General features: G+C 45.8%; 1 protein-coding gene across 1 annotated transcript in view; it reads left to right on the top strand.

Annotated features, from left to right (window-relative positions):
- The window catches only part of LOC120848335 (arginase-1-like), a 130,198-nt gene that overhangs the window by 34,848 nt on the left and 69,258 nt on the right, over positions 1-26,092 (top strand). The window contains exon 3 of the mRNA XM_040504512.1: positions 14,780-14,883. Coding sequence (XP_040360446.1) covers positions 14,780-14,883 — 104 coding nt within the window. The remainder of the gene's footprint in view (positions 1-14,779; positions 14,884-26,092) is intronic.

The raw sequence follows: 26,092 nt of genomic DNA, 5'->3' as shown, positions 1-26,092 counted from the left end.
AGAAAAACATTCAAGTCCGGCGCGCACTTACGCGCCTCGATATCTTGAAGCAAATGTGGTCATAGACCAACGCAGGATCTTCATTGCACGGCCACAGAATAGTCTTGGGGAACACGGCGAAGTGGTAGCTTGTTCGTGGCGGTTTCGGCATGAATATTTGCGGCTTCAGGCAATCCAGCCGCCAACCATTGGCTCCATGAGATGCCGGCGCAGACCACATTGCAGAGGGTGTTCTTCCCGAGAGGAGGCTTTCCGGTTAACTTGAGGCGTCATGCCAGAAATCCCACTTCTGACACCAAACGCTACGTTTTTAATTTACAAGAGGACGTCCACAGCCAAATCAGAGCAAATTATAAGTGTGTCACGCGCCGTCTGCACGTGTTTCGTCTTTGTCCTCGGTGGGTTCTAGCACCCGCCTCGGCAGCACCGCTACAATATATATATATATATATATATATATATATATATATATATATATATATATATATATATATATATATATATATATATATATATATATATATATATAACGGGCATGGTGGCGGGAGGCCGAAGGCGTGGGTATAAAACTGAGAAGATAAATACCCTTAGTGAAAAACAGCAACAACGGACGATTTAATCTTCGACGTTTCGGCCGGAGTCCGGCCTTCGCCAGGAAGGCCGGACTGACGAAGGCCGGACTCCGGCCGAAACGTCGAAGATTAAATCGTCCGTTGTTGCTGTTTTTCACTAAGGGTTTTTTTCTTCTCAGTTTTATATATATATATATACAGACTTGTACACGTTACTGAAAAATGGTAAGGAATTACATTTACAATTACTCGAGTCTAAGTTGTAATATATTACAATTACAATTACCCTCCCATGAAAGTAACTGACCGTTACCCCATAAAGTAATCCGTTACTTTCGTGGCGTTACTTTTAACATTATTGTCCTCCAGTAAGAAACAAAGGGAAGACGGTTATTCAAGTTCTTATTCTTGCCACCTGTTCCATTTAATGACCTTGAGTATTTTGAGTAACAGCTGGCTCTCCAATGTCTCGTCAGACATTTGCATTATCTCTTACTCAATATGTCAACTGCTACGCTGAACACTATTTTAGCTGAGGCATTGGATGGGAGTGCCATATTGCTCTTCACGAATGCTTCATGTTCTGCATTGAGCTTTTTCAGCGAAGCAAGGGAAGTAATATTTACCTAGAATGCAGAGCAAAGATTCGTCGTTGCAGCCGTTGCCTGCTATTCGAGAGATTTAGTAGATCCTTCCGATACCTTCGATACCCGCGATAACGGTACCCGATAACGATATGATGCATGCGCAAAGACGGCGGCGAAGTATCGGATATCGTTATCGGAGTCATCGGACCGATTTAGTAAAATTCTACATTCTCTAAATCGCGAAGCTGTAGAAGTAACCAATAGCAAAATATAGTTGTAACAGTAAGGTGATAATTAAATAATAAATAAGGTTTGGCTCGATATTCTTCTTCCTTTGCTTCTGAACAGTTCGAGCCTCACTTGAGACGTTGGTGAATAAAAAAAAGTTTCCAGTATATAAATATAAGTAATAAAAGAAAAAGAAGGACACTCATAACAACAATTAATTAGAACTTCGGTTAAAACAGGGAAATGTAAACGCACGTTCGCCGTGTGTGCCTTTCTTGGTGCCGTTCAAAAACGCACGAAGCACGAACCGACTGCAGTTTACTCTGTTGTTCTCCAGATATACGTCCACTGATGCCACGGGCAGCAAAGGGTAGAGTACTAAGTAAGCCGCGCTATGGCCCCACTCACGAATTTCACTCTCTCCTCAAGCCCAGAATATCAAGTCTACGTCAGCAACCATTGTTATATTTGTAAAATTATCTGCTTGACATAAGATGCGTCCTGCTGGGGCAAAACAGGAAGAAGAAAGGAAGACTATTACCATTTTCTAAATGCTCGCAAAAAGCTGACTCACAAAAAAGGTAGGGTAGACGGAGCGTTGTTTCTTGTAGTGACATTATGAAAATGGTCGTAGTCACTATATCCGAGAAGGGCATTGTTAATTCTTTTCGGTGCACTTACCGCCTCGAGCTTCTCGAAGAGGCGCACAATCACTTGGTGTACACCACTCCCCGTCTTCGATCGCAAAGAAAAAACAAGGGGACTAAAAAAAACACGGAAATAACTTGCCCCCCCCCCCCCCCGCCTTTTTTTTTTTCGTGAATTGTTCATTTGGATTTTTTGACACTGATGTTAGCGTCTGAAAAAATGATAGGTTCAGGGGCTTGGTGTTGCAAAAAAAGGCTTTGCGGAAATGAACAGTGCCAAGCCTCCCTTTGCGCTGGTCGATTCGCGTGACAGTGTCACTGCGCTCGACTTTACAAAAATGGAAAAAAAAAACACGAAAAAAAAAAATCTTTATTTAGAATGGGGGCGGGGAGGGGGGCGGGGGTTGGTTCTGACAAATATTGTAACGGATTACAAGGAATCCGTTACGTCAAAAATGTAAGGGAATTACTTTAAAATTACTCTAGAAAATATGTAATTGTTCCGTTACAAAATTACTGATAAATGTAAGGGATTACAAGTAATTTCGTTACTTTTAACGGATTACGTACAACTCTGTATATATATATATATATATATATATATATATATATATATATATGGTCCGTGGTTCACCATTAACGGCGCTGCGCGGCCTTTACGCTGAGCTCTTGAGTGATGGGCTCCGAAAATGGTGTCGCGGCTTCAAGGGAATTCGCCGCATTCCAGCGACTTCCGTGAAGCCGCAGGGGCTGCGTATTTTGTTGACAGATTCTGCTGAGTTATTCAATTGAAGCTGCTTCAATTTTGTTTAGAAGGGGTGTCGTTCTGCACTATTACACTGGCAAAGTGACTTTCGTGCTACCAATGCGATCATTATGTTGCAATAAAGGACTTCCTTCATTGACTGAAACCAACAAAAAACGAAGTTGAGTCAATTTTTAACTGCCGACGACAATGTTACGTTTTCAAGGCTTGAGTGGCGTCGCCGTCGCCGTCGGCGTAACCGCGTGGTGAATTATGGAACGTTTCCCATGATGACGTCACACGTGACGTCACGTGTGACGTCACAAGGGTCACCAGTGACGTCATACATAACGTCACGTGCGAAGTCGCGAGAGTCACCAGTGAAGTCATAGGTGACGTCACCGCACCATGCATTCTGGGTAAATTTCCCCTCTAAATTTAGCGAAAAAAAAAAAAGCGCTATCTTTAGCGGGAAAAATTCCCACTAAATTTAGCGGGAAAATTTGCGCGCTTAATTTAGCAGAAAAACATTCCTCGCTAACTTTATTGGAAGATTTTCCCCGCTAAATTTAGCGGGTCGTTCATGCTCTTCTGCTACCACTCCCGCAGAAGGCAACGCTTGGAGCACTCCCAGCACAACCGGAGGCTTCTTGCCTGCAGTGCTAAGAGTCCCTTTTGAGTTGTTGAACTCACTCGGAGCAGGAAAGGCAGACTGTAGCGCAGACTTCCAAGTACCATCGATCTGTGTAGCTGCCTAAGGGCGGCTGAATTTTCCAATGTCGAGCCAGAAAGGCACCGCAGGATGTTCGCGTTTGAGTTGACCTTGCATCGAAGTCTGTTCATTTCAGGTGCTCACGTGAGCTGCTTGTCGATAACTCTTTAACAAAATGGCATGCTTGTTGACGTAGGGGTTAATTAGCTCTCCTATGAGTATGGGAAAGCCTTTTCAACGTCGCGCGGTGAAAGCTATCGCGACGCATTTGCTGGGCGACAGGTGTAGGCCTCTGCAGTTCAGGTATATTTCGATTGTGTTGAGTGCTCCCTGGAGTCTTCCACAGATTACTGCGTGGTTCGGACCCGAAGACCAGATACACATATCGCCGGCATACATCGATATCTTTACATTCTCTGAACGTTTTTGCGGCAGGTGGGCCAGGATGCCGTTAAAGAGTGTAGGGCTCAGGACGCCCGCTTGTGGAACGCCGGGAGTTACGGAGAAACAGTCACTGTTTCTTTCTGTCGTGGTTAGGTAGATTGTGCATTATTGAAGGTCGTCCAAGATCCAGTTGTAGATTCAACCACCTACGTGGAGTTCGATGCGGGACGTGAGTATTGCTGTGTGTTTCATGTTGTCCTAAGCAGCCTTATGTCCAGAAACGCAGCTACCGTGGAGAGACGACGGCTCCGATGCTGTTCAACATCAGAGACTAAATCCACGACGGTGTCAATGGCAGAACGGCCTTAACGAAACCCGATATGCACTCGGCAAAGACGCCTGTCTTTTCGAAGCACCAGAGCCGACGCCTTAGGATCATCCGCTCCATCAACTGCCCAATGCAGCTGGACAGCGCAATGGGGCAGTATGACTCCAGCGACAGAGGCGATTTTCCTGCCTTTAGAATGGAACGAGGCGAAACTTCTTCCATGATTATGGGAGCTGTCTTGTGTTCTAACTGATGTATTGTTGCAGAAGGGCATAGAGGGCGAGAGGTCCTGAATTCGCTAGCGCCGTGTATGTAACACCATCCGGGCCTGGAGAGGTGTGCTGGAAACCCTCCTGTAGAGCGCTTTTGAGTTCCTTAATGGTAAAAGCCTCGTTGAGCTCCAGTAGCGAAGCAGCATCTGTGGTTTCCTCGTCTGACAATTCACTTGTGGGGCGCCGCTGCTGAAGCTTGTAGAACGCATTGGCTGCAGCGCGCTCAGTGATTTCTTTTGAAAGTGTCAAGGCACGGAAGGAAAACTTCGCCTGGTTGTTTTCTTGAGCCCTTGGATCCCGTTCCATAGTCTAGTTCACTGCTTGTAAGGGTCCATTGTACCGCAGGTATCTCTCCAACGTCGCGTAGAAAATCAAATTAAGTGTCGTCGTACGACCACCAGGGTTCGTCGGGCATCCGCCTAGTCCGCGGCTTTACCAGTTCGCCTGACACGCCTTTCAGCACGACATTCGAACCGCTCGCAACTTCTCACAGTCTGCGTCGATTGCAAGGTACTTGGCGGGGAGTTTTAACATTTTTGTGTTTGATGTCAACAATTACGTTATGCAGGCGGTGATGTCCGCATCTTCTGCACCGCTTTCATATGCTGACTCTGTTTCGTTTCTGAAACGACCCCAGTCTGTATATAGGATTGTCCGATTGTGCCTTCTTCCTCCAGAGCCGTCGAGGGAGATGAGTAGAGGTAGATGGTCGCTGCCCCTGGTGTCAAGATCTGTCATCCATCGGATGTAAACACGGAAGTCCTAAGAAACCGCAGTGATATCTATGGCGCTCTTGAGCTCTCCCCGAAGAAAAGTGTATGTTCCATCAATAAGGACCCCCCATGTTCCTATAGCTGAAAGTTTCTTCTAGGAGGCTTCCTCTCGCATCAAGTTTATCTCCGCCCCACAGCGGTTTGTGTACGTTGACATCGCCACAGAAAAGAAGAGATCCATAAATTTCCTGCAGCACGGCCTGGAGATCCTCGCCAAAGAAATGCACTCTTGGTGGAATTGAGATCGCGATGGCCGTGAAAAATATGTTCCTGTACTGAAGGTTTAGAAACATGTAATCGACTGTAATGTGAAGTGTGTCTTCTTTCCTGGTAACTGAACTGTATGTGCGCACACACAGGGTAATACGACTTTTCCCCCGATCAGGAACGGAATGATGGCACACATATCCGGAGATGCGGAGCGTTGAAGACGCATTCGATTCTATAAAGATTGCAAAGGGCGTTTCGAACTTTCGTACAAAGTTCCATATATCAGGCATTTCCTTACGTAGGCTGCGCACGTTTCACTGGAGAACACATCATTCGCGGTATTTTTATACAAAAAGGGTTCTTCTACAGAGTCTCAGCGTCGTTCACTAGCGCGCTCTTGAAGCACGATACCTGTGGCGCTTGTTGTGTGTGCTGTAGGTAATTCATTTGTGGGAATTCGATGCCTAGCAAGCTCCATCGCACAGCCAATGCTGAACCAGTGTGATTATTTAGAGAATCGCTTGCTCAACCGGGGAGTCAACGGGCTTCAGAAGTTCCGTGACCACTGGCACCACAGCCAGTGCAAGGGTTCCCAGTGAAGAGATCAGACTGGGCTGTTCGTTGTCGGTCGCGCTTCGGCAGGCTTTGGGTTTGCTAGTTAGCTGTGATTGTGTTGGAGCAGAGGCATTCCGGAGCCTATGAATGTATGAATTCCGTTGTGCTGTGCGCTCCGATGAAGGTTAGGATGTTTCATGCTCTCTGGTGCTAGTTAGAGGCTCAGCGCTCCGTTCTCTTGTTGCACATTTTTCCCGAGAAGCTGATTCATGGGTTGATAAAACACGGCGTGCAGGGTGCGAGCTCTGTGTTTCATTCTGTGGTGCGTTGCTCCGCTCGGGGAGGAGTTCCTGCATTTCATCATAACGGTCACTGAAATGGTTGTGCAGAATGATTCCATTGTCTTGTTCTATATTGTGTTGGCCGCGGCTTAAGACGGCAGCTCGGGCAGTTCTGAAGTCTACTTTGTTAATTCTTTTGTGTTTGTCTGCTGCTCGATCTTGTTGCCAGATCACACAGTCTTTCGAGCTCTGCCTCGTGTGCCCCTTTGCAGTTCACGCACTTGGCCTTTTGAGGTTCGCATCTCTCGCTCGCGTGGGAGCAAGAGCACCTGGCGCAAATCTCGGGTCAAGTGCAAACTGCCTTGACGTGTCCAAACTTGCCACACTTCCTCCACTCCGCTGGTGGATCTACGCATAGTTCGACCTTTTGTCGTACTCTGCAGGGAAATACGTGTTCCGATAGGATCACAGAAGCAAAGGTGACGATAACCAGTCCTGTCTCAGCAAAACAACGCACTTAGGTTCGAAAGGAACACTTCCTCCGAGATGCTTGCGTCAACGTCCCGAATGATGCCCACGGCAGTATGCGGATTCCTAGGCTCGTATGCACGCACTGCAATGCCGACGACCTTCCTGATTCGCGGCAAGGAGACTGTGCATTCTTGGTTTCGTGTGCCCGCCGTGACTATATTCAATCTCTGGTTGCAGCGAAATTCACGAACTTCGGTAGGAGAGTGACTATTGAGAGCCTCTGTGAGCTTCAGGCCGTTGAACTTGTTCAGAAGTATCGTAGGGTCTTGCGGTGCAAAGATGACTGCCAGTCCGAGTGCGACGATGGCTTTCTTTCTGCTTTCCTCGTCACTGGTGCTTTTGAACTTTTGCTTCTGTTTGCGTCGTGTCTTCACAGAAATAAAGTCCTCGTCATCCTGGTCTTCTCATCCTGACGCAGTCATGTCACAGTTAGAAGTGTCATTGTCACTTGAGTTGTCATGGTTTCCTTTGCTGCTATCCACGAATGTGCCGCTTGTTCCTGCTTTCGCAGGTTGCTGATCGTTGTCGAGATGCCCGCTTGCCGTTGTGTTCGCACTTTCCGTGATGTCGTTTTCCGCAATCACAATTGGGGGCGCAGCCATGGTGACGGCAACCCGAAATTGCTACGCCGGTGAGAGCATGAGTATGGGAAGCCGGAGGATACCCTCAGTCCTCCCAGGCGCTGAACGTGGGAGCAGTCCCTGTCCCGTTGGTCGTCTTGTGGTGTCGGCGAGAGATGTCAAAGTGTCAGGTTTGTGTTTAAGAGTAGTTGATCTGGCGCACGACGACGGTTAGAGAGCCTCCCGAAAACGTATTCAGACAGCGGCGGTGCGTAGGCGGGATGGCGTGAAAGGCGATCTTGATCCAAACTATAGCTGTCGTCGCGACGACGGTTGAAGCTCGAAATCCCGTGGCGAAACGCCAGGCTTTGTCAGTATCAGTGTTGCGGAGTTGCCACTCCGGAGTTGGAATGATTCCGGAATCATTCCGAATTTTCGCGACCCCGGAATGAAATGGGAATAGAATGGCGGCAGCGTTGAGGGGAATGGAATGGGAATGGAATTAGATGCCTTTTGCCCGGAATGGAATAAGCCCGGTTCTTCTATTTTTTTTTTTTTTTTTTGCTTACAGTCAGCGAATTTGAGCTAATCGGCGAGCCAGTTGCTCAGAAATAAAATGAGCGGGCGGGAAACAGCTAACCCGCGTGGAGCTCTAACACACTTATACGCAAAAAAATGCAATACAAAAAAGAAGCGTCAAAGCAAAGAGCAGCGGGGGGAGGGAGGGGGGGGGGGGGTGGCGGTGGCGCCTTTCGCGCAGGCGACGGGGTTTACTGGCGCTACACGAGAGCGAGCGAAACAAGAAACCAAGCACCCAGCAAAAGAAACGAAGGCATGGAGAATACACGCGCGCACAGACTGAGATCTGAGAGCGGGGTACGACTCATAACTCGCAGAGCTCTGATAACTCGTTGACTCGCGCACCGCCGAAAGATGATCAGTTATTGTTTTCGTATAGTTCGAGGAGCGTTGTTTAGCAGGCGGCCAAACCTGCTGCCTTCCACGTTCATTCACGCGCATTCCTTTGAAGTGCAAACTGTGGGTCTGCTTCGACAATAAAACAAAGCAAGATTCACTTCTCTCGTCTCCTCTTGTGCTTTGCTCCGACACTCGTTTTATTATTCTGCATTTTTACGTGTAAGTCAGCCTTTTACTTGGTCTTTGTTCCGATGCTTGTTTTCTGTGTGATATGTTTTACATTCAAGTGGGTTAGGTTTACAGGCAAGCTAGCGGATTCCCGCTCATTTCCTTCGACTTTACACTCTGCCTACTTTGTTTCGCCTATATATATATATATAGTGATGGACCGCTGCGGACGCTACGAGTCACCCCAGGCAATCCAGCACCGTGAGCGGGACTACACGCACGGCGCGTTGCTGCGCCCCGGAGTCACGCGACACTCAGAAGGCACTGAATTGGTTTCGATGGCTCTTGTGCTGTCTGTTGCGGTCCATCGTAAGTTGAAGTAGATTGTCGTTACCGCTCTTGTCGCGTGACCGAACTGACTAGACCTGCAGAAAGACTGTTTCATGACATGGTCTCTCGAGCTGCGCCGTAGAGGTTGCACTTTGTCAGAGGATGTGTTCCTGGCACTGTGCATGGAGTCGCTTCCAGCAGCGTACTAACCGTATTGCTGTGCAGGTATTTGAAGAATACAGTACTTAATATAGCTTATTTCTGCGCCACGCACGAACTGGATATTTTTATGGTCTTATCAAACAAACAAGCTGGCCGCGTATGTCCTAGAAGACAAATGCAAAAAAAAAAAAAAAAAAAGGTTTGCCAAAGAAAATTAGGGGATTTCCGTTTTGCTGTTTGTTGCGAGCCACGTGGCCGAAAGACCGATGTTTTAAACAAGCATCGACATATCAAGAGGCTTTCTCGATGTTTGCAGTACAATGTAAACAAACACTTTGTGCCACCAGCGCTCCGCTTAGTAAAATCAGTGTTTTTTTTTAGGCATTTTGCATTTTGTTGCAATTGTCTATGCGTTTGATAATGTCAGCTTTATGGTGCTTATGCCGGCAACACAATGTAGCTGTCAAGAGCCAATAGACCGATCTCACCAAGCATTCGACGCATGCGCGAGGCAGCCATAACTTTAGTTCATAGGAGGCAATCGGCAGTGCACGAGACTGCTCGTGCTCTGCACGCGCAGAGCTCCAGCCAGGTTGTCGCACGCGCAGAAAGACTAAAGTTCCCTCGATGCATTGCGGCAGCGGTGGCGTAGTCAAACTGGCTGGTGAGATCGGTCCATTTTTACGTTTTGGAATTAGAGGAATGGAATGGAACGATTCAGCCATTCCAGCAGTGGGAATGGGCCCAGTGTCCCCATTCCTAGGAGTTGAAAGGAATTGAGTTATCGAAAACTCTAATTCCCCGGAATGGAATTGGAATGGAATGGGGGTGCCCATTCCGCAACACTGGTCAGTATATAGGAGGCTATGGTCGAGACAACAGAGATAACGGGCGGCGATTCGGTGACGTAACAACAAACAAAAGAGGGAATGACTCAACAAGGTCCGCGCAGCTCCTTATCTAGTGCACGTAGTCATCCCGAATACTCGGCTCAGAAGGTTCGAGCGTCGCGCATTCGGGGCGAGAATGAACATGCAGTTTAGAGAACGAGAAAGCAGGACGAAATTATGAAAGTTACATCCTTACTAAAGAATAAACGCGAATATTTTAGAAGTGCGTGACCGAGCGTTCCTTGCTCCGCTCTACGCGCGACATTATACTGAGAAAAAAAAAAGATCTCTAACAATTTAGCAGATCTTTATTACTTCGCTTTTCGTTTTGTTAATTTCAAAATGTACGGTGGTTCGGTTTTACGTCGGGTTTACAATTTTACAACATTTCTGAGGGTTCAAAGAAAGCAAGCGGGGTAAAATCACAAAAAAAGAAGTCGCTTTTGGAATTTTAACGTTGTTTTGCAGTGATTAGAAAATGATCTGAAGAATGACCAGTCAGTCAAATTGTTCGTTTGTTTAAATTTTAGGAATAACCTTTTTTCGTTTTGTTCAGTTGGCGTTTTAAGCCAATTGGAAACCATAGTGCCTATTCCTTGGTTTATAGTGCTAATCGCAGCATGAAAGCTGCAAATATTTAATGAAAAGTGTTTTTGATGATTCGCCAATTTTCACAAGTAGTACGATCTATGAACGTGGCGGAACATTCTTTATCAAACCTGGTTACTTCGGAGACTATCATTTCGGTATCCTAACGTAAGTAGGCAAATATTGCGTTGCTAAATTTTTCAGAAAGTTCAGTGGCGAATAGCGTTTCAGTATGTATGATAGCATCATTACTAATGCATTCCATGGCGTCGATTGACGTTAAAAAGTCAAGGCTTGATAAAATAACTAAATGTAACATGGCTCGATCGCGATTTGCGGTTGGTATTATCTTGTGAAGCAGGTACACCTCGTAAAAAGACAGAAGTTCGCAACATTGACAAGGATTTAAGCAATTTAAGGCAGGTTTGAGTGTTAACCAATCTATACAGACGCAATTGAAATCGCCACCAAGAACAATATAGTGACTAGGAGAATTTGTCATTAACTCTCCAAGGCAGTTGTGTAGTAATTCGCAAACTTGTGTTTGATCAGCGTGGGGAGGACGACAGCAGAATCTTCTGATAAAAGAGCAGAAGTTAATTGTACCCGTAGTCATAGTAATTGACAGTTCGAATTTATTACTATTTCTGTACAAGATATGCCTTTGTTCGCGCTAATGCGAAAACAAAAAAATTTTTTTTTGCGGTTTTACTATCATTGAGATAAATATTATACTGTTTACTCGTCGAAACTTCAGCAGCTCTCATGCCAGGCGTTGACCACGTTTCGGTCCCTATAATTTCATCGGGTGGGACACGAAAGATGAGTGTTTACATTATGCCAACCCTGTTTCATGATGCGTTCTTGAGAGCCAAAAGCAAGGACCAGTGAATCACTTTCGTGATCGTAAACATACCTTGAGTCGTTGACGTGTAGTTTATTGTATCTAACCTTGGGACGGGTATTGCGTTATCTGAATTGAGAAGCGAATTCCCACAGTTTCTTTCTGGCAAGGCGCACTTTACGTGAAAAATCTTCAGAGACTTGAACTTTTGGTGCCGTCATGCTCGTGAGTTTAAAAGCACCGTGAAGAACCTAATCTTTAAAATTCGATGATGATTTGACGATTTACTGCAATTGGTTGCCGGCCAAGGTGGTGGGCTCTTTTAACTGTTCCCAAATTGATTCCGACGTTCTCACTTACGAAACAAGTGAAAATTTGCTCTGTAACAGCCCAGGCTTCATTTTTTGTTTCCGGAGTGCCTTTAAATACTAGGTTATTTCTTCTCATTCGGTCTTTCATGTCACCCATAGTGCCTACAGTGCAACGACGTGCTCACGTAGGGCTGAAGTTTTATGCTGAACATTTGATAGGGCGAGGCCTTATAAATATATTGAAGAATAGAAATGCCCCAATCGGTTGCACTTTGAGGGCACAACCGATATTAATGCCAATAAATATAAATGAATGGGACCCTAGGACCAAGTGTGAATTGTACCAAAGAGCCAATCGGGGGAGAGAAAAAAAAAACGGAACACGCCAAAGGAATACCCTTTGAAAACCCAACGGGGGACAGCCCATCAGACCTCAACCCCCAGTCCGATCCCGCTACTGGGTCATGAGCATGGATCACAGTGGGTTTGGCGGGCCGGGAGGGAAATCACGCGCCAAGCGTTCTCGCCGCAGTGATTACTTTTATGGCTCTCGGCTCTCCCGGAGGGCGCCCCAGTGCGAGGGCCCTTCCAGGACGGGAGGGTGCGAAGGCAACACCCCCTCCCCCTCGCCCTACCCAGCAGGACTCGGGAGGACGTCACCCTTTATGTCAGCGTACCCCTTGAAGAGGCAGACTCGACCATCGGGTGACCAAGCCGATCCAAAGGCGTCCCTTATCCTGCGGGGAAAGCTACCCTATGTCCCCCCCTTTCCTCACAAGAGCCCCAGAGCTAGGGCTCTTCCCCCCAGGGCGGGGGGGGGGGGGGGGGGGGGGGGGGAGGGAGGGAGGGGAGGGCTCTCGCCAGAGGCTCCGTTGCAGCAATGAAGCTGGCAGGGCGCACCACGGTCAGGTGGAGGTTGACTTCCCACGCGGTGACAACCGCGGCGGCTTGCGCCCCTTTCACGCTGAACAGAAGTAAAAGCCCTTTTGAATGGCGTTCCAGTTTTTTTTTAACACTCCCTATTTTCGTACTTGTTATACAAGGCTCGTAACACGTGCGCCGAGTGCAGCGATGCCGTTTTTTAGTTGGTCAAGTTTCATTGCATTTTCTTCTTGATTTTTGTGTAAGCTTTCAATCTGACTTTCTAGTGCGTTCTAAAGCCTGCCTATTTTTTTTTCTGTATTCGTCGGAGGAACCGGATTAATTGCAATCTGCCTGGAAGAGGGCAGCAACAAAACCATGACAGTTGCTACTGTGAACAACTTTAGAGGTCCTGATAAACATAAACTGGATGAATTAAAGGAAACACTAATCTTAGTGGAGGACAACGCTCGTTTGGCCCTTTGTTAAAGGGAACGATCCAATCCGTGCCCAATAATTCACAATATCGATGCCTATTACAGAGTACACAAAATAAAAAGCATACTAACACTCGTGGGATTCGCTGACAAAATATATATGAGTGTACGTAATACCCGAAAAACTTTGGGACTACCTGCAAAGCACAAAATGGTTGTTTACGAGGCGAGTACACGGCTGCGAATCCAGAGGCTTGTTGTGGCTGCGCTCCCCGGTTTTCTTCAGGCCGTTACGTTTTTCCTTGGGAGTGATGATCTTGGTGGGACTGGTGATCTTGGTCGCGACGGTAGCGGTGCTTGGTTGGTTCTAAAGCATCGATGACGATGACCAAGGGGCGGTGGGCGCGTCTTGGGCTCAGTGGGATGCGCAGCACTTTTTCCAGGGGGAGGGATTGCAAAGCACGAGATTGCTTTTTACCGAGACGAGTAGTACCTTAGGTATAATTTGCTTGATGTATTTCCCGACACTGCCATTTGAATATCTGCACCAAACAAAGCGCTTAGTGATATTCTTTACACTGCTGTGAACTTAGGTACTTCTCAATTTTCATGTAGAACCTTTCATTCCTACCAACCCACATGTTAACTGATCAAGTCATAAAGTGATTACAGTGTACGGTAGAGATTCAGCTCGTGCTATTGGTTATGCGACTTTCGGTTTCAAATTGAAGCAGACAGCACCCAGACTAATTTCCCGGTGCTCCTGTGCATATATACGGGAACGCGGGTGCATTTTCCCTCTTCGCCGTAGAATAACAGAAATCACATTTGTTACTTTAGACGCGGCTAATAGCAGCTAATTTTGTTAGAGTAGTTGTAGGGAACTTTTTAGTCAGAATAATATTTTTGTTGAGTGAGCGATGGCTCACTCAACAAATTATTGTTATTTCACCATAAGAATATTTTTATTTGTGTTTTTTTTAATGCGTAGCAGGTTCTTAAAACAGTATTAACCAAATATTTCAAAACTTTCTCCAGCTGAATTTTCTAAAGATCTGATAATAGCCAAAATATTGTAAGTTTTCGCGTGACGATCGTAAAGTGTATTCAGTTGACGGCACTATTTTGTACTTGAAGAGCATTAACAAACTAAAACAGTTAGAAAAATCGAAACGACAGGTAGGCATATCTTTCAGTACAATTACGTTTCCAAAAATCAAAGTTTAAAAATAGAGGTTGTGCCCCAGGACAAATCTTGCGGACGATGCCTATACTTCGTCTCACCCTACGATGGACTAAAGGCAAAAGCTACAGACCGCAAGATCCAATCACGAACCACTTAGAAATTGCGTATTGCGTTTTGATGCACGTATCAGTGCCCGCGTCTGAAATCACTGATGGGGATGGGCGGACAGTGGTTTGAATCGAAATAGCACTGAGAGACTCAACAATTTTACATTGCAAAAAAGAGGCTGTTTGCAGTGTTGAAGCTATAGAAATGATGCAGCGTTTTTTGGTTCGGAGCATTATTCGTCCACCCCTAATCAATGCTAGGCATGTCATAGTGTAGCCTGGAACGTGATTGGACCTGGTGTCCCGTGGCTTTGGCCTTTAGTCCATCGTAGGATGAGACAAAGTATAGATTCCAAAACGTATTTTGCATGCACACGAAAATAATAATATTCTGAAAAGCAGCTTTGGTTCCAAAATTCACACTGGCATCACTCCATGACTGGTGACCTAGTGTTATTTTTATTTGCATCGTTGCTATAGACAGTTTCGACTACCACATATATGCAAGCTTTAGATAAGAGTTTAGTACTAATACACAAGTTATGCCGTTAGATGCACTTCCTGACTTATATCACGATATCTCAATGTTTAGGTCACCCGGTTCGAGACTATCACGACGTCAAAGTTGAAGGCAATTCCAACGTGACTTCAACAAAAGCGATGAAAAGTGATTGTGTTGGAAAGACCAGCAACAACGTGAGTTTTCTTCTTTTCTTTTGTACATATTTTTAATTTTTTTAAACGTATCATTTATTAGAAATATTAGGTATATGATCACGAATACTTATTGCAAAAATATGATGTTTAGAGTCTAGCACTCACTTCTGCTATAATTCCTTTACTAAAAAAAACATACAGTTTTAGAAAACAGATAATTGGGGGGATTGAAATAGGGTACGCAATTTAAGCACACCCAGCGCTAAATTTAGCGCTTGGGTTAGCGCAGGCTGTGGAAGAGAGTTTTAGCGTTTCTCCGCCGCTTTGAAAAAGCACAAAAATCTCGCGTTTACAACGCCGCCAAAATACAGTCACAATCATTCTTACATACACAAAATGCTGTAACGTGGGGAAAAAATGTTTTTGGTCCAGAGCAACAATTTAGATTTGTTTTAACATGAGAATGCGACGCGAGCGGTCGACCGGTCGTACCCGCTTGCCTCGCCTTGGCAAGAGTGGTCTCGTGTACTGAGCCTCGCACAACGTCCCTTGACCGAGAAATGTTCGCGCGTCGCAAGCATCAAGTTGCCGGTGATCGTTCCCGAACTAAGTGCAATGTCGTCCCCCATTGAAAATCGCAGTCGCGAGGATGCCGCCGACGTCGCACTTACGACGCCGCCGCATACATGATCCTGGGAGGCGCCATTTTTTTAACTGTGCTCATATTGGCTTTAGCGAACTTCTCATCAGGAATCCTCCTTGGAGGAGCGCAAAAACTATTTGCGTACAAACACAATTTAAAAAAAAAAAAAACGTACACTAAGAACTCGCACGCAAAACGCAAAACATAGTTACCCTTCGGGGCATGCTCAGTGGCGATGACGCCATTTTGGCGTACACAATGCTTTAGTGTGCGCTGTTCTAAAATTCCTTACTGTTACTGTTTTTTTCAAACTCATGGTATTTCAAATATGAATTGTCAGCAGCTCGCTTGTTGTTTAAGTATTTTGTGAATAATTTCTCCCACGTATTGGAGGTATTGTCGAGTAAATAAACAGAGAAACAAATCGACGGACCGACACACCAACATACAGACATAGCGATATATGGATGTTTGATAAGAATACTCATGATATCAATATTTTATTCAATTTGCGTACACATAATATAGTTAACATACCTACATATCCACACGGGAAAAATTCTGTCTAGACAGTTTGACTGGCCTGAGCCCCCTTGCAAACACACAGCGGAGACAAAAACAGAGAAAAAAACGTTCAGCCTTTACACTCTCGTGAAGAAGAAAGACCAGCCGAGCTGTACTCGATACACTATGTGCTTCTTCGTCGTCGTCTCTTTTTTGCGCTGTTTCTTACCATGAATTCCCGCCAACGCGGCCAACTATTCATTCTTCTATTATAGCTGGAGAGGTTGCCGCCATCTTCGAGCGACGGCGGAAACCATACAGGTTCTGTGCTTGCCGCCGTCGCTTTTAGATGGCGGTAGCTGTCCAGGTAGGTGTATATCGAAATACGCGGACACGATCCTGGGGAACCTAGCCCTTAACAGCTCCGATGTAAAAAAAAAGAAAAAAAAAAACATTAATACACTTATACATTAAATACACGTACTCATGAATACACGCCTAAATGCACACGTATACGCAATGAGGCAATTTCCCTCAGAGTGTTTTCAATGTTTTGAACTGGCTGCAGTTATTCTAGTATGCGAACAATAAAGACAAAATTTATGCTGCTCTTTTATTTGACGTATAAAGAAAACATTCGTTAGGAGGAAAACGAAACAATAAAACAAAACGTTTTTCGAAAGAAAATACTTTCGCTGCTCACGTGGGCTAGTGAATAAGAATAATTGTTTATTTTCATGAAGCAGGGTGGAGCGAAGGGAAAAGCCTCAAAGAAGGCTGACCAGGCCTCGGCCACCAAAAATGGAAGTGCAGTAAAAATGTGCGCGAAATTACCAGACAGTCCCTAATCCTTTAAACAGATTGAAACACAGTCCTTGGAGACGAAGAATACGAAAAACACCAAAGAGTGCACTTTATGTTGAACAAACGAATTTAAAGAATCAATTATGTGGATTAGGTGAATAACTCCCTATTAAAAATTCCATCAATATACGTAATTTTGTACACTGACTGCCAGTCAGCAGCCTTGGTGGAACGTGATGGACCATCAGACGTCATCTGATGGTCCATCAGATGACGTCTGACTGCCGCTGCCAAGGCAATTTCATCAACAAGGGCAGCGTTTACATGAGAGTAAAGCTATACGTACTCATAAATATCGCCAAATGCCTCGATTAAACAAAATGTTCGAGAAAAAAAAACGAAGAAAAAAAGCAGGACCAACGCGGATCGAACCCGCGACCACTTGCGTACAAATAGGGCACTTTAACCCCTATGCTATGCCATCTTTTTTTTTTTTTTTTTTTTTATTTTCTGAATTTTACAACACAGAAAATGACATCAATGAAGGGCTAAAAGAGCCACCCTGGCCGATAATAGAAACGAAAATTAAAAATCCTTAATGGTCGCCAGCTCTTCAAGAACGGGCAACCACTCAGGTAACGGTTGTTGCATTTTCATCACTTCCTGCAAGTGACACACCGTTTCTACAAAGTACTTGTGCACTGGGCGGACGTTGATATCGGCATGACGCACCGCAAGACGACACTGCCAGATACTGTGCAGGCCTAAAAGCATTATAAGATCATAAGGCACCGTGCCCTTTCCATCTACAGACAGGTATCGGATGCCGTGAGGCGATAGGGGTAAGTCCTTTTTTAGCGTTCTCTGCAGAACATCCCAAAAGAGCACCGCGTCCCAGCAGTCGATAAATACGTGTTCTATTGTCTCGGGCTGCTTACAGAGGACGCAGTGCTCTGACCATGCTGTTGGTACGCCTTTAGCGATAAGCCATGTTTTAACGGGCAGGGTTTCAGTGTGCAACTTAAAGAAGAAAGTTTTCACGTTCGCGGGAACTACCATATTTTTAACTCTTTTTAAAACGTCTAGTCCCGGGCCTGCACTGTATCTGGACCGGTACAACGGGACAGGAAATAACAAATTAATCAAATCTCTTGACAAACGTTTACGCGAAACCTCAGCGAGATAATCCAAAGAGAAACGCGTCGCTAAAAAGCGGTACGCACCGATGACTTCCTTAAAATAGCCGTATGCACCAGAAAAACAATCATCACACGACGCAACTACAAACTCTGGCAAAACATTGTATAGCCTTAACTGAATAACAGTCCTAAGAAAAGGGTCTTTCTGGTCACGAAGAAAAAGAAATCTGTTGACCAGTTGTCTTATGAACATGTGCGTGAGGCCTAGCCCTCCGTCTTTCACCCGACGAAAAATATTGGTTCGACACATTCTTTCCCAGGAGGAACTCCAGACAAAAACAGCAAAAACCCGATGCATACGCTGTATGTTAATTCGCGAACAATGTATCACCTGTAGTACGTACCACAGCTTTGCTGCTAAAAAGGTGTTACAGATAGTTGCGCGAGCAAAAATAGACATGGCACTTCCTCTCCACTTCTCAGTCCTTGCACGCAAAGTTTCCGTTTCCTCGCGCCAAAACTGATCGCTGGAGCGGTAGTACTCTAACGGTACGCCGAGATAGCGCACCGGCGTGACAGACCATTCAATGCGCTCAAAAACCGGAGGCGTGGAGGGCCAGTCGCCGTGCCAGAAACCCAGACACTTCTGCCAGTTGACAGAGCTACACGTGTTTTCACAAAACGTCACAGTTAACTCTACGGCTTTTTTAACACTCTCTTTATCCGAACAAAAAACGGCCACGTCGTCCGCGTAAGACAAGATCCGAACTTCACTGGCCTGTAATTTGAAGCCACATATTTGGTTACTACGTATGACGCTTAAACAAAAGGGTTCTAGATAAATACAAAAAAGCAGTGGTGAAAGTGGACAGCCTTGCCGCACTGAAGAAAAAAGGGGAACGCGGTCACTGACCCGCTTGTTAACAATGAGTCTGGTGGCGCAGTTCTGGTACGCCATACGCAGACCTTCAATCAAAATAGAGCCTACGTTTACATGCTCCAAAATAGAAAAAAGTATTTCATGGGACACTCTATCAAATGCTTTTTCGAAGTCAATTTGCAGTACCGCCACTCTGCGCTCCATAGCATCGCAACACTATAAAATGCTGCGTGCCACATGGACGTTGGTTACAATGCTTCTCCCCTTAATGCCACATGTTTGATGCGGGCCAACAATCTTAGCTATTACAGACTGTAAACGTTCCGCCAAGACTTTCATTAAAATTTTATAGTCAACATTAGTCAACGTTATAGGTCGATAAGAACTGACTTGACGAAGTTTCGCGGGGTCATCACTTTTCGGAATGAAAACGGTATGTGTGCTTAAAAAAGATGGTGGCAAAAAGCCGAGGTGATAAGCCTCGCGGATAACACCCAGCAAAAAAGGAGCAACGTCCTCTTTAAACGCTTTATAAAAGTCCCCTCCCAAACCATCCGGGCCGGGCGATTTACCTTGTTGCAAATTATCAATAGCTCTTTCGATTTCACTTAACTCTATCGGTTGTTCTAATCGTTCCTTAAGTTCATTCTCAAGTGTTGGCATAAGTGGCAAAAAAATACTATTAAACTCCGTTTTCTGCGGGGTGCGATACTTGAAAAGTTGGGTATAATAATCGACAAAAGCGCTTTCTATTACGTCTCTATCACCAGACACTCTTCCTTGATAAAAGATTTCACTTTTCATTTTTGCTTGCATATTTCTTTTCTATGCCCAAGGCTCTTTTTGTTGGCAACTCTCCAAGCGATAACCGCTTTAAACGCGCCCGCACCATGGCTCCCTGAAACCGTTCGGTATCGAGAGCTTCCAGCCGCTTTTTAAGATTGCTGATGTCATCCGAAAACATACCCGGCGATAAGCACTCTTCGCGCACTAGCTGGTCTAACAGGCCTTTTAACTCTTTTATTTCTTTCCTTTCGACGTGCTTTATTAAACTAGAACGCTCGATTGCACTGATCTTAATCTCTTGTTTAAACAATTCCCATCGTGTGCCGAAACCTTCGTCGAGGCCGCCCAGTTCACTGAGCTTTTTTCGAACTCCCTTTACAAAAAAATCGTCCCCTAACAGCTGCGAATTTAGTTTCCAAAGGTGCCATGTAAACTTATTGGGAGCTTCCTTAGCGGCACACAACATAATCGAAACGAGGCAGTGGTCGCTAAACGACACGGGCTCTACTGTGTAGTTCTTACACGCCCTGACGAGATCAAGTGAAACGTAGGCCCTATCCAAGCGGGCATAACTGGCCCCTTGGAAGTGGGTAAAACGCACACCTGACGCTCCTGACACGGAGTGACCAACGTCTTCCATCCCGTACTGCTCGATCATGTCGCTTAAAAACATTGTGCTCGCGTCTCTATACCGGATATTGTTAGAACGGTCCTGCGGTGCACACACGCAGTTAAAGTCGCCGAGAAAAATAACTAGTCTGTCGGTTTGTACATACTGTTCCAGATGCTCAAAAAAGATTAAGCGCTCATTCATTCTGGTGGGTGCATAAACGCACAGGACTCGAAACTTATAGCTAGAACTAAGAAAATCACACATTACAAATCGGCCAGACTCACAGCTAACTACTTGTTCAACGGTCCCTAAAGACTTCCTTAATAACAAAAGACACCCGCCCGAATTCCCAACGGCGTAGCTTACGCAAACGTCGTATCGCGCCTCAAAAATTCGCACCATGCTTTCCGTCTGGGCCTCACTTTCCATCTTCGTCTCTTGCACCGCAACAATATCCATATCTTTCTCGATAAGCAAGCGGTTTACTTGATATTGGCGGCGTCGGGCACATAAGCCCCGCACGTTTAACGTGCCCACACGCAGGGACCTTGCGAGTTGCATTAGAGGGCGAGAGGAGGCAAGACGGAAAACACGGTGCTTACAAGAACCGGCATGTGTTGCCTCGACGAGACAGCGTTCGATTGTAATTTAACTGCGTAGTGACGACACATACCCGGAGCACTTGTGGTAACGTCTATCTTCTCCGACACCGTTCCATCCCTCCCACGAGCAGCCGCGCCCGCAGTCCCCGTCCACCAAGCCATTTGACCCTGACCCCCATCCTTCGTCGTCCTGACTTCGATTCCCTCCGTCTTTGGTCGTCGGAAAGAACTAGTGATTTCGCTACACGACTCTTTTTGCTGTCAGGGGTGTTCCAAGACCTTGTATTGGTGTCTTGCTCTGTGACAACTTCTTGCGAGGTGACAGTGAGTCTCGGAGTCGCTTGGGGGGCTGTCCATCGGTCGTGTCTTCATCCAAGTCTTTGGTCGCCGCGCCGTCAGAACCGCTGTCACCTGCGCCTTTCGGTTCGCGTGCTGCGGGGTGGGTGACATCTGTTTTTGGGGTCGTTGGGTTCATGCTGTCCGCGGCCATCGTTCCTGGTTCACTTGGCGTAGCTTCCGTCGCGTATCGTGGAGCCGCGGTAGCAGGAGGGCTGGTGCTCGCAGGGGCAGGGGACCCACAGTTGTCGGGAGGTGAAGGCAAGTGCGGCGAAGAGCCTCCTACCGCTTCCTCTGCCTCCGCGACGTCCATGAGGAAGTCGGAGTGGTCGTCTTCGCTTCGGTCACGCGCCATGGTTGCGTACGTCTTGACGCAGTCCTCTGCGTCGTGGCCGTAGCGGTGGCAGTCGGAGCAGCGAGGGATGCGGCAATCTCGGCGAATATGACCCTTACGCCGGCAGCGGAGACAGAGCGGAGCTCGTCCTGGCACCACGACCAACACCTTACATCCTTCCAGACGGAGCTCATGGGGGAGGCTGTCGACAGTGTTGCCTTCCTGGAGGGTCAGGCGCACGATCCGGGTGTTCGACTCGACCGCCTCAAACCCCTTCTCCCGGAATCGCTCTCTGGTGACGTCGGCGAGTTTGCCGTAGCGCTCCAGCTCTTTCTTCACAAGGACGTTGGGAACGTCGTATGGGACCCAGTGCAGCTTAAGTGTCACCGCCAAGCTCGCTGGGTCAATGACGAGGCAGCGGCCCCCCTTCACAGTCAGTTCTTTCGCATCAACCAGCCTTTGCTTTGCTGCCAGCGAGTGCAGCCTCAGCAACCACACGTGGTTCATTTGATGGGGCCCGGCAGCCGCCAGGTCCTTCATCACATCCAGCCGTTGCAACTCTTGACGGAAATCTTGTATCTTGTACGGACGTCCTTTCACATCACAGTGCAGGAAGACTGCGTTGGTCACAACGTATCCGTTTGGCAGCGGAGGCAAGATAACCTGGTAATCGTCGGGGGATCCAGAAACAGAAATACCGCGGCCTGACGCGGCCGTTTTCACCGCTCCTACGGAGCACATGATAACACGTCCGTCGCGCTCGGCAGCCGGAAGTGGAATCCCCTATGCTATGCCATCGCTTTGGAAACTCGATTTGACCATTCGTTTTATACGAGATGCTTCGGCTGCAAATGCAGTTAAGCCTTCAGCATGTTATGCAAAGCACTCGTACATCACTCGCCGTACTTCAGTTCTACTCACCTGCCATGTAGAGTACTTTCCCGTCGTAGAACGATCCTCTTGTTCGCGCGTCTTTGGCCCAGTAGACCAGGTACACCTTGTCGTCTTCAACTACACCGCTAAAGTCCCTTACATCGTCGGAACTCACAACAGGCTGGGTCTTGTCGAGTAGAAATTCTACTAAAACATAAGACATTGTAGAGCCCGGGCAGGATCGACAGGTTGGAGCAAGCGGGCATACAAAACGAGTCGAGAGCGATCGTTCATGAAAGCTCGGCGAAGCCTCTATGGGCGAAGCGAAGTGGCGTGTTCGGCGTGCTTCTGATCAAGGTTGTCGGTCGGCTGCGTGTCATATCTCTAACATCAGCCAGCGGTTTTATGGGCTCACGCCCACAAATCGTTTTCTTGTGCATAGATTATTTTTCGTATTCATAGATTTGACGAAATAGTGGTATCCGAACGAACTTTACGTCCTTTGACCGTACGTCTGTCTGCACGTCAAAGCTTTTTGACATACAGTCAGAGACAATCGATGTACAATCAGAATCGCCACCAAGACATCTTGATGGCATTTCGCGGCGGCCGACTGCCACCAGGAAACTATCAGAAAGCCTACAAAAGGAGTCTGACTGGAGTTTGACTGTCGGTCAGAGTAACTTGTTGGCCAATCAGACATGCTTGACGTAAAGTCAGGCACAGTCAGCGGTCCACTAGAAAATATTGACTGCCAAACAGGGTTACATTGGTGCATTTTTCCTTCGGGCTGCAACAGATTAAAGAAAACGCGAAGCTCTGAGGTGGATAGTGTCGATGCAAATTTCTTTTTCTAGAAGGAAATTGAGCAGTGTTGGTATGATATATAAACCTTTTCATCCTCCTCCGCGTGGGCGCTGCCATCTTGGAATCACGTGACGCGGCAGCCATTAGGTTGCTTCAACTTGCTGCTCTGCTCTCACCTCCGCGCCTTGGCGGATGCCTTGTATTCGTGTTTTTCGTCGCGTTTCACCGCGCTTTCTTGTCTTACTTCGGAAACTACTCGACGACTAAGACATCACGAGGGTTCAAAGGTCCTTATGAAACCGAGGTTTGTTTCCTAATAGTGACGGAACATTCTCAGTAAGAAGCTATATTTTTATCGCCCATTTAGGATCGGAAGGCGTCAAGAATAGTCAGCACAAGGAGTCTATCTGTATTTCCTGAAAGTATAGTTATTTGTATTGATAATATATCGAAAACAGTTTCTTTTGATTATGTGAGAAAGCTTGTGGAGGGGATAAACAACGAACATTTAATTTGTGATTTATCTGAGGCTGAAAGTAAGGGTACATCAACAACAGGCGATTTGTTTGTTCATAATATCACACATACTTGTGTTTGAGGTTCTCAAGCTTTTTTTGTGACGTAAACATTCGGATGGTGGGGTTACCTATAAGGCTTAAAAAATTGTATACCATGCTCGCTCCCATTTCGACAGTCATTTAAGTGATTGGTGGATTATGTTTTGATAACCAGTGCAATTTACTTAATTAATATTAGCAAAAAGGTTGAGTTTGCCGAGTAAGAGACTACCACGGACACTTAACAGTAGCGAGTTTTAGAATAGCGTGCACAAAGAAATAACGTATTTTCTATTTTCAAATCCAAAACGCGGTTTGGGTTCGGCGCATGCGCAATATGATAATACTTTTTCATTCTTTTTTTGCCTATACTTGGAGTCTGCAATAATTGACGCCGAAAAAAAAAGAGAAAAAGAGCCATCTGCTTAACAACCACCGGTGTCCAGAATTGTCGATGGCGAATAGAGGTTTACTTTTGGCAGCTGGCTACGCCAAAATTTACAGAGCGAATCTGTTCAAACAAATAAATAATTGTTTACAGAGGTCCGTGAAGTGGTGCCCAGCTCTAGAATTCAGCCAAACTTTCCGAGGTGTTTCTCCTCTTGCGCCCTTTAATTTTATTTGGCCAATTTTACGGAGGGCAAATGCCAGATTTTATTTGACGGGACTGTCACTTTAATTTTGAGTAAGCAAATGTTCACATAAAAATAATTTATTTCCTAACGCCAATATCGCGAAATGCCGCTTATGAGTACTTTAGAAGGGTTGATAATTAAGAAATTTCCTACTCGGCCGGTCAAAACATACTCGAGTACTAGGTTAAAAAAAAAGGCGGAGATGATACTACTTGGTTAAATCAATTAGCTGCGTCACCACACTATACGTTTTTAGTCTGCGAAGTTCACTAAATGTTAGGTGCCCCGAAAACCAAACAGTGAGTAGTAAACTCGCGAGTTCATCTGTTCTAGCCGATAAAGCAGATGGCTAATCAAGCTGACTATATGCTTCTTACGTTCACGTGTTAGTCTCTTCATTGGTTTGTTTTTCTAGAAGCTGGTGTCATCGGGCACGGCCGCAGACGATGGTAAAGTAAGGCGTTTCGCAACCGACCATAATCAGATACACCAACGGAGTTGGTCAAAAAGCCCGCAGTTTAGGCTAAAATAAAATAAACCTCGTAGTCCTCAGAGTGGCTCAATACCACTGTTTCATTGGTTGTGTGCTACAAAGAAAATAATCGTATCACAAAATTAAGCAAAAACAACGTAAAACAGCAACATAGCCGCGTTCACGTTGAAACCGAAACCAACCAAATTGAAGCAACCTAATGGCGCCGAGTGCATCAGCGCCCTCTATCCGCCGGTCAGGCAACTTTTAAAATGAAAAGGTCTATAGCAACATTTGCGTACCATAGTTAGTAGAAAAATAGACAACCTTCCAATACTGCCTGTGTCTAGTTAAGTGATAGTGTTGATTTGGTGTCAATGCCGCTAGGGTTGACAGCGATTTATACTCTTTGACAAAAATGACCTCTGGAGAAGAGGAACAAGAGGGACAAAGGACAAACACAAATCTCCAAACACAGCTAGGTGACTAGAGCGCGACCGAAAAAATCTGCCTGGTCCGGGGATCGAAAACGGAATGTCTCAATCTCCAGTTGAGCGCTCTACCAACTCAGCTAACCAGGGGTTAAACGTCAGTATAACAAACAGGTTTTATCAGCTGCCAATAGTCTAATACGAACAAGAGTTAAATGATTGCATTTTAAGGTTATGATTACGATGCAATTAAATGCAAAGTTGCAAGCGTAGTAGTGCAACTCAGTGCACTACTTCGCTTCTCATGCGCTGAAAGACTTTCTGAAAATGACTGAATTAGGGGTTTCGGTAGACGCTCAGCAAGTTTCTAATTGGAACCATATGTCTATTTTCACTAATTAAAAAGTTAATTAGTGAATTTTAATTAATTAGCCGACTTATCGCAAAGATTAGCCACCCACATAATGTCCCCCTGGGCGTATAACTCACTCGTACAAACCGCATAGGTGTAGCTTTCAGGGCTTTTTTTAAGCAAATCTGCGAAAATAAGAAAACACCCTGTATATACAAACATGCATGGATATAGACGTAAATACATACATTCATTCATACATACATACATACATACATACATACATACATACATACCTATTGAAAATTCCATCAAGGTACGTAATTTGGGACACTGATCGACTGCCAGTCAGCAGCCCTGGTGGAACGTACCCTGATGGTCCATCAGATGATGTCTGACTGCCACTGATGGAATGTCCCAAATTACGTATGTGGTGGTCTTTGATGAAACATACTGTGGTTGTCTTTGATGGAACGTATT

The sequence above is a fragment of the Ixodes scapularis genome, unplaced genomic scaffold, assembly GCF_016920785.2.
Source record: "Ixodes scapularis isolate PalLabHiFi unplaced genomic scaffold, ASM1692078v2 PGA_scaffold7__128_contigs__length_106722199, whole genome shotgun sequence".
Classification (NCBI taxonomy): Eukaryota; Metazoa; Arthropoda; class Arachnida; order Ixodida; family Ixodidae; genus Ixodes; species Ixodes scapularis.
This window is presented reverse-complemented; position numbering and strand designations above follow the sequence as displayed.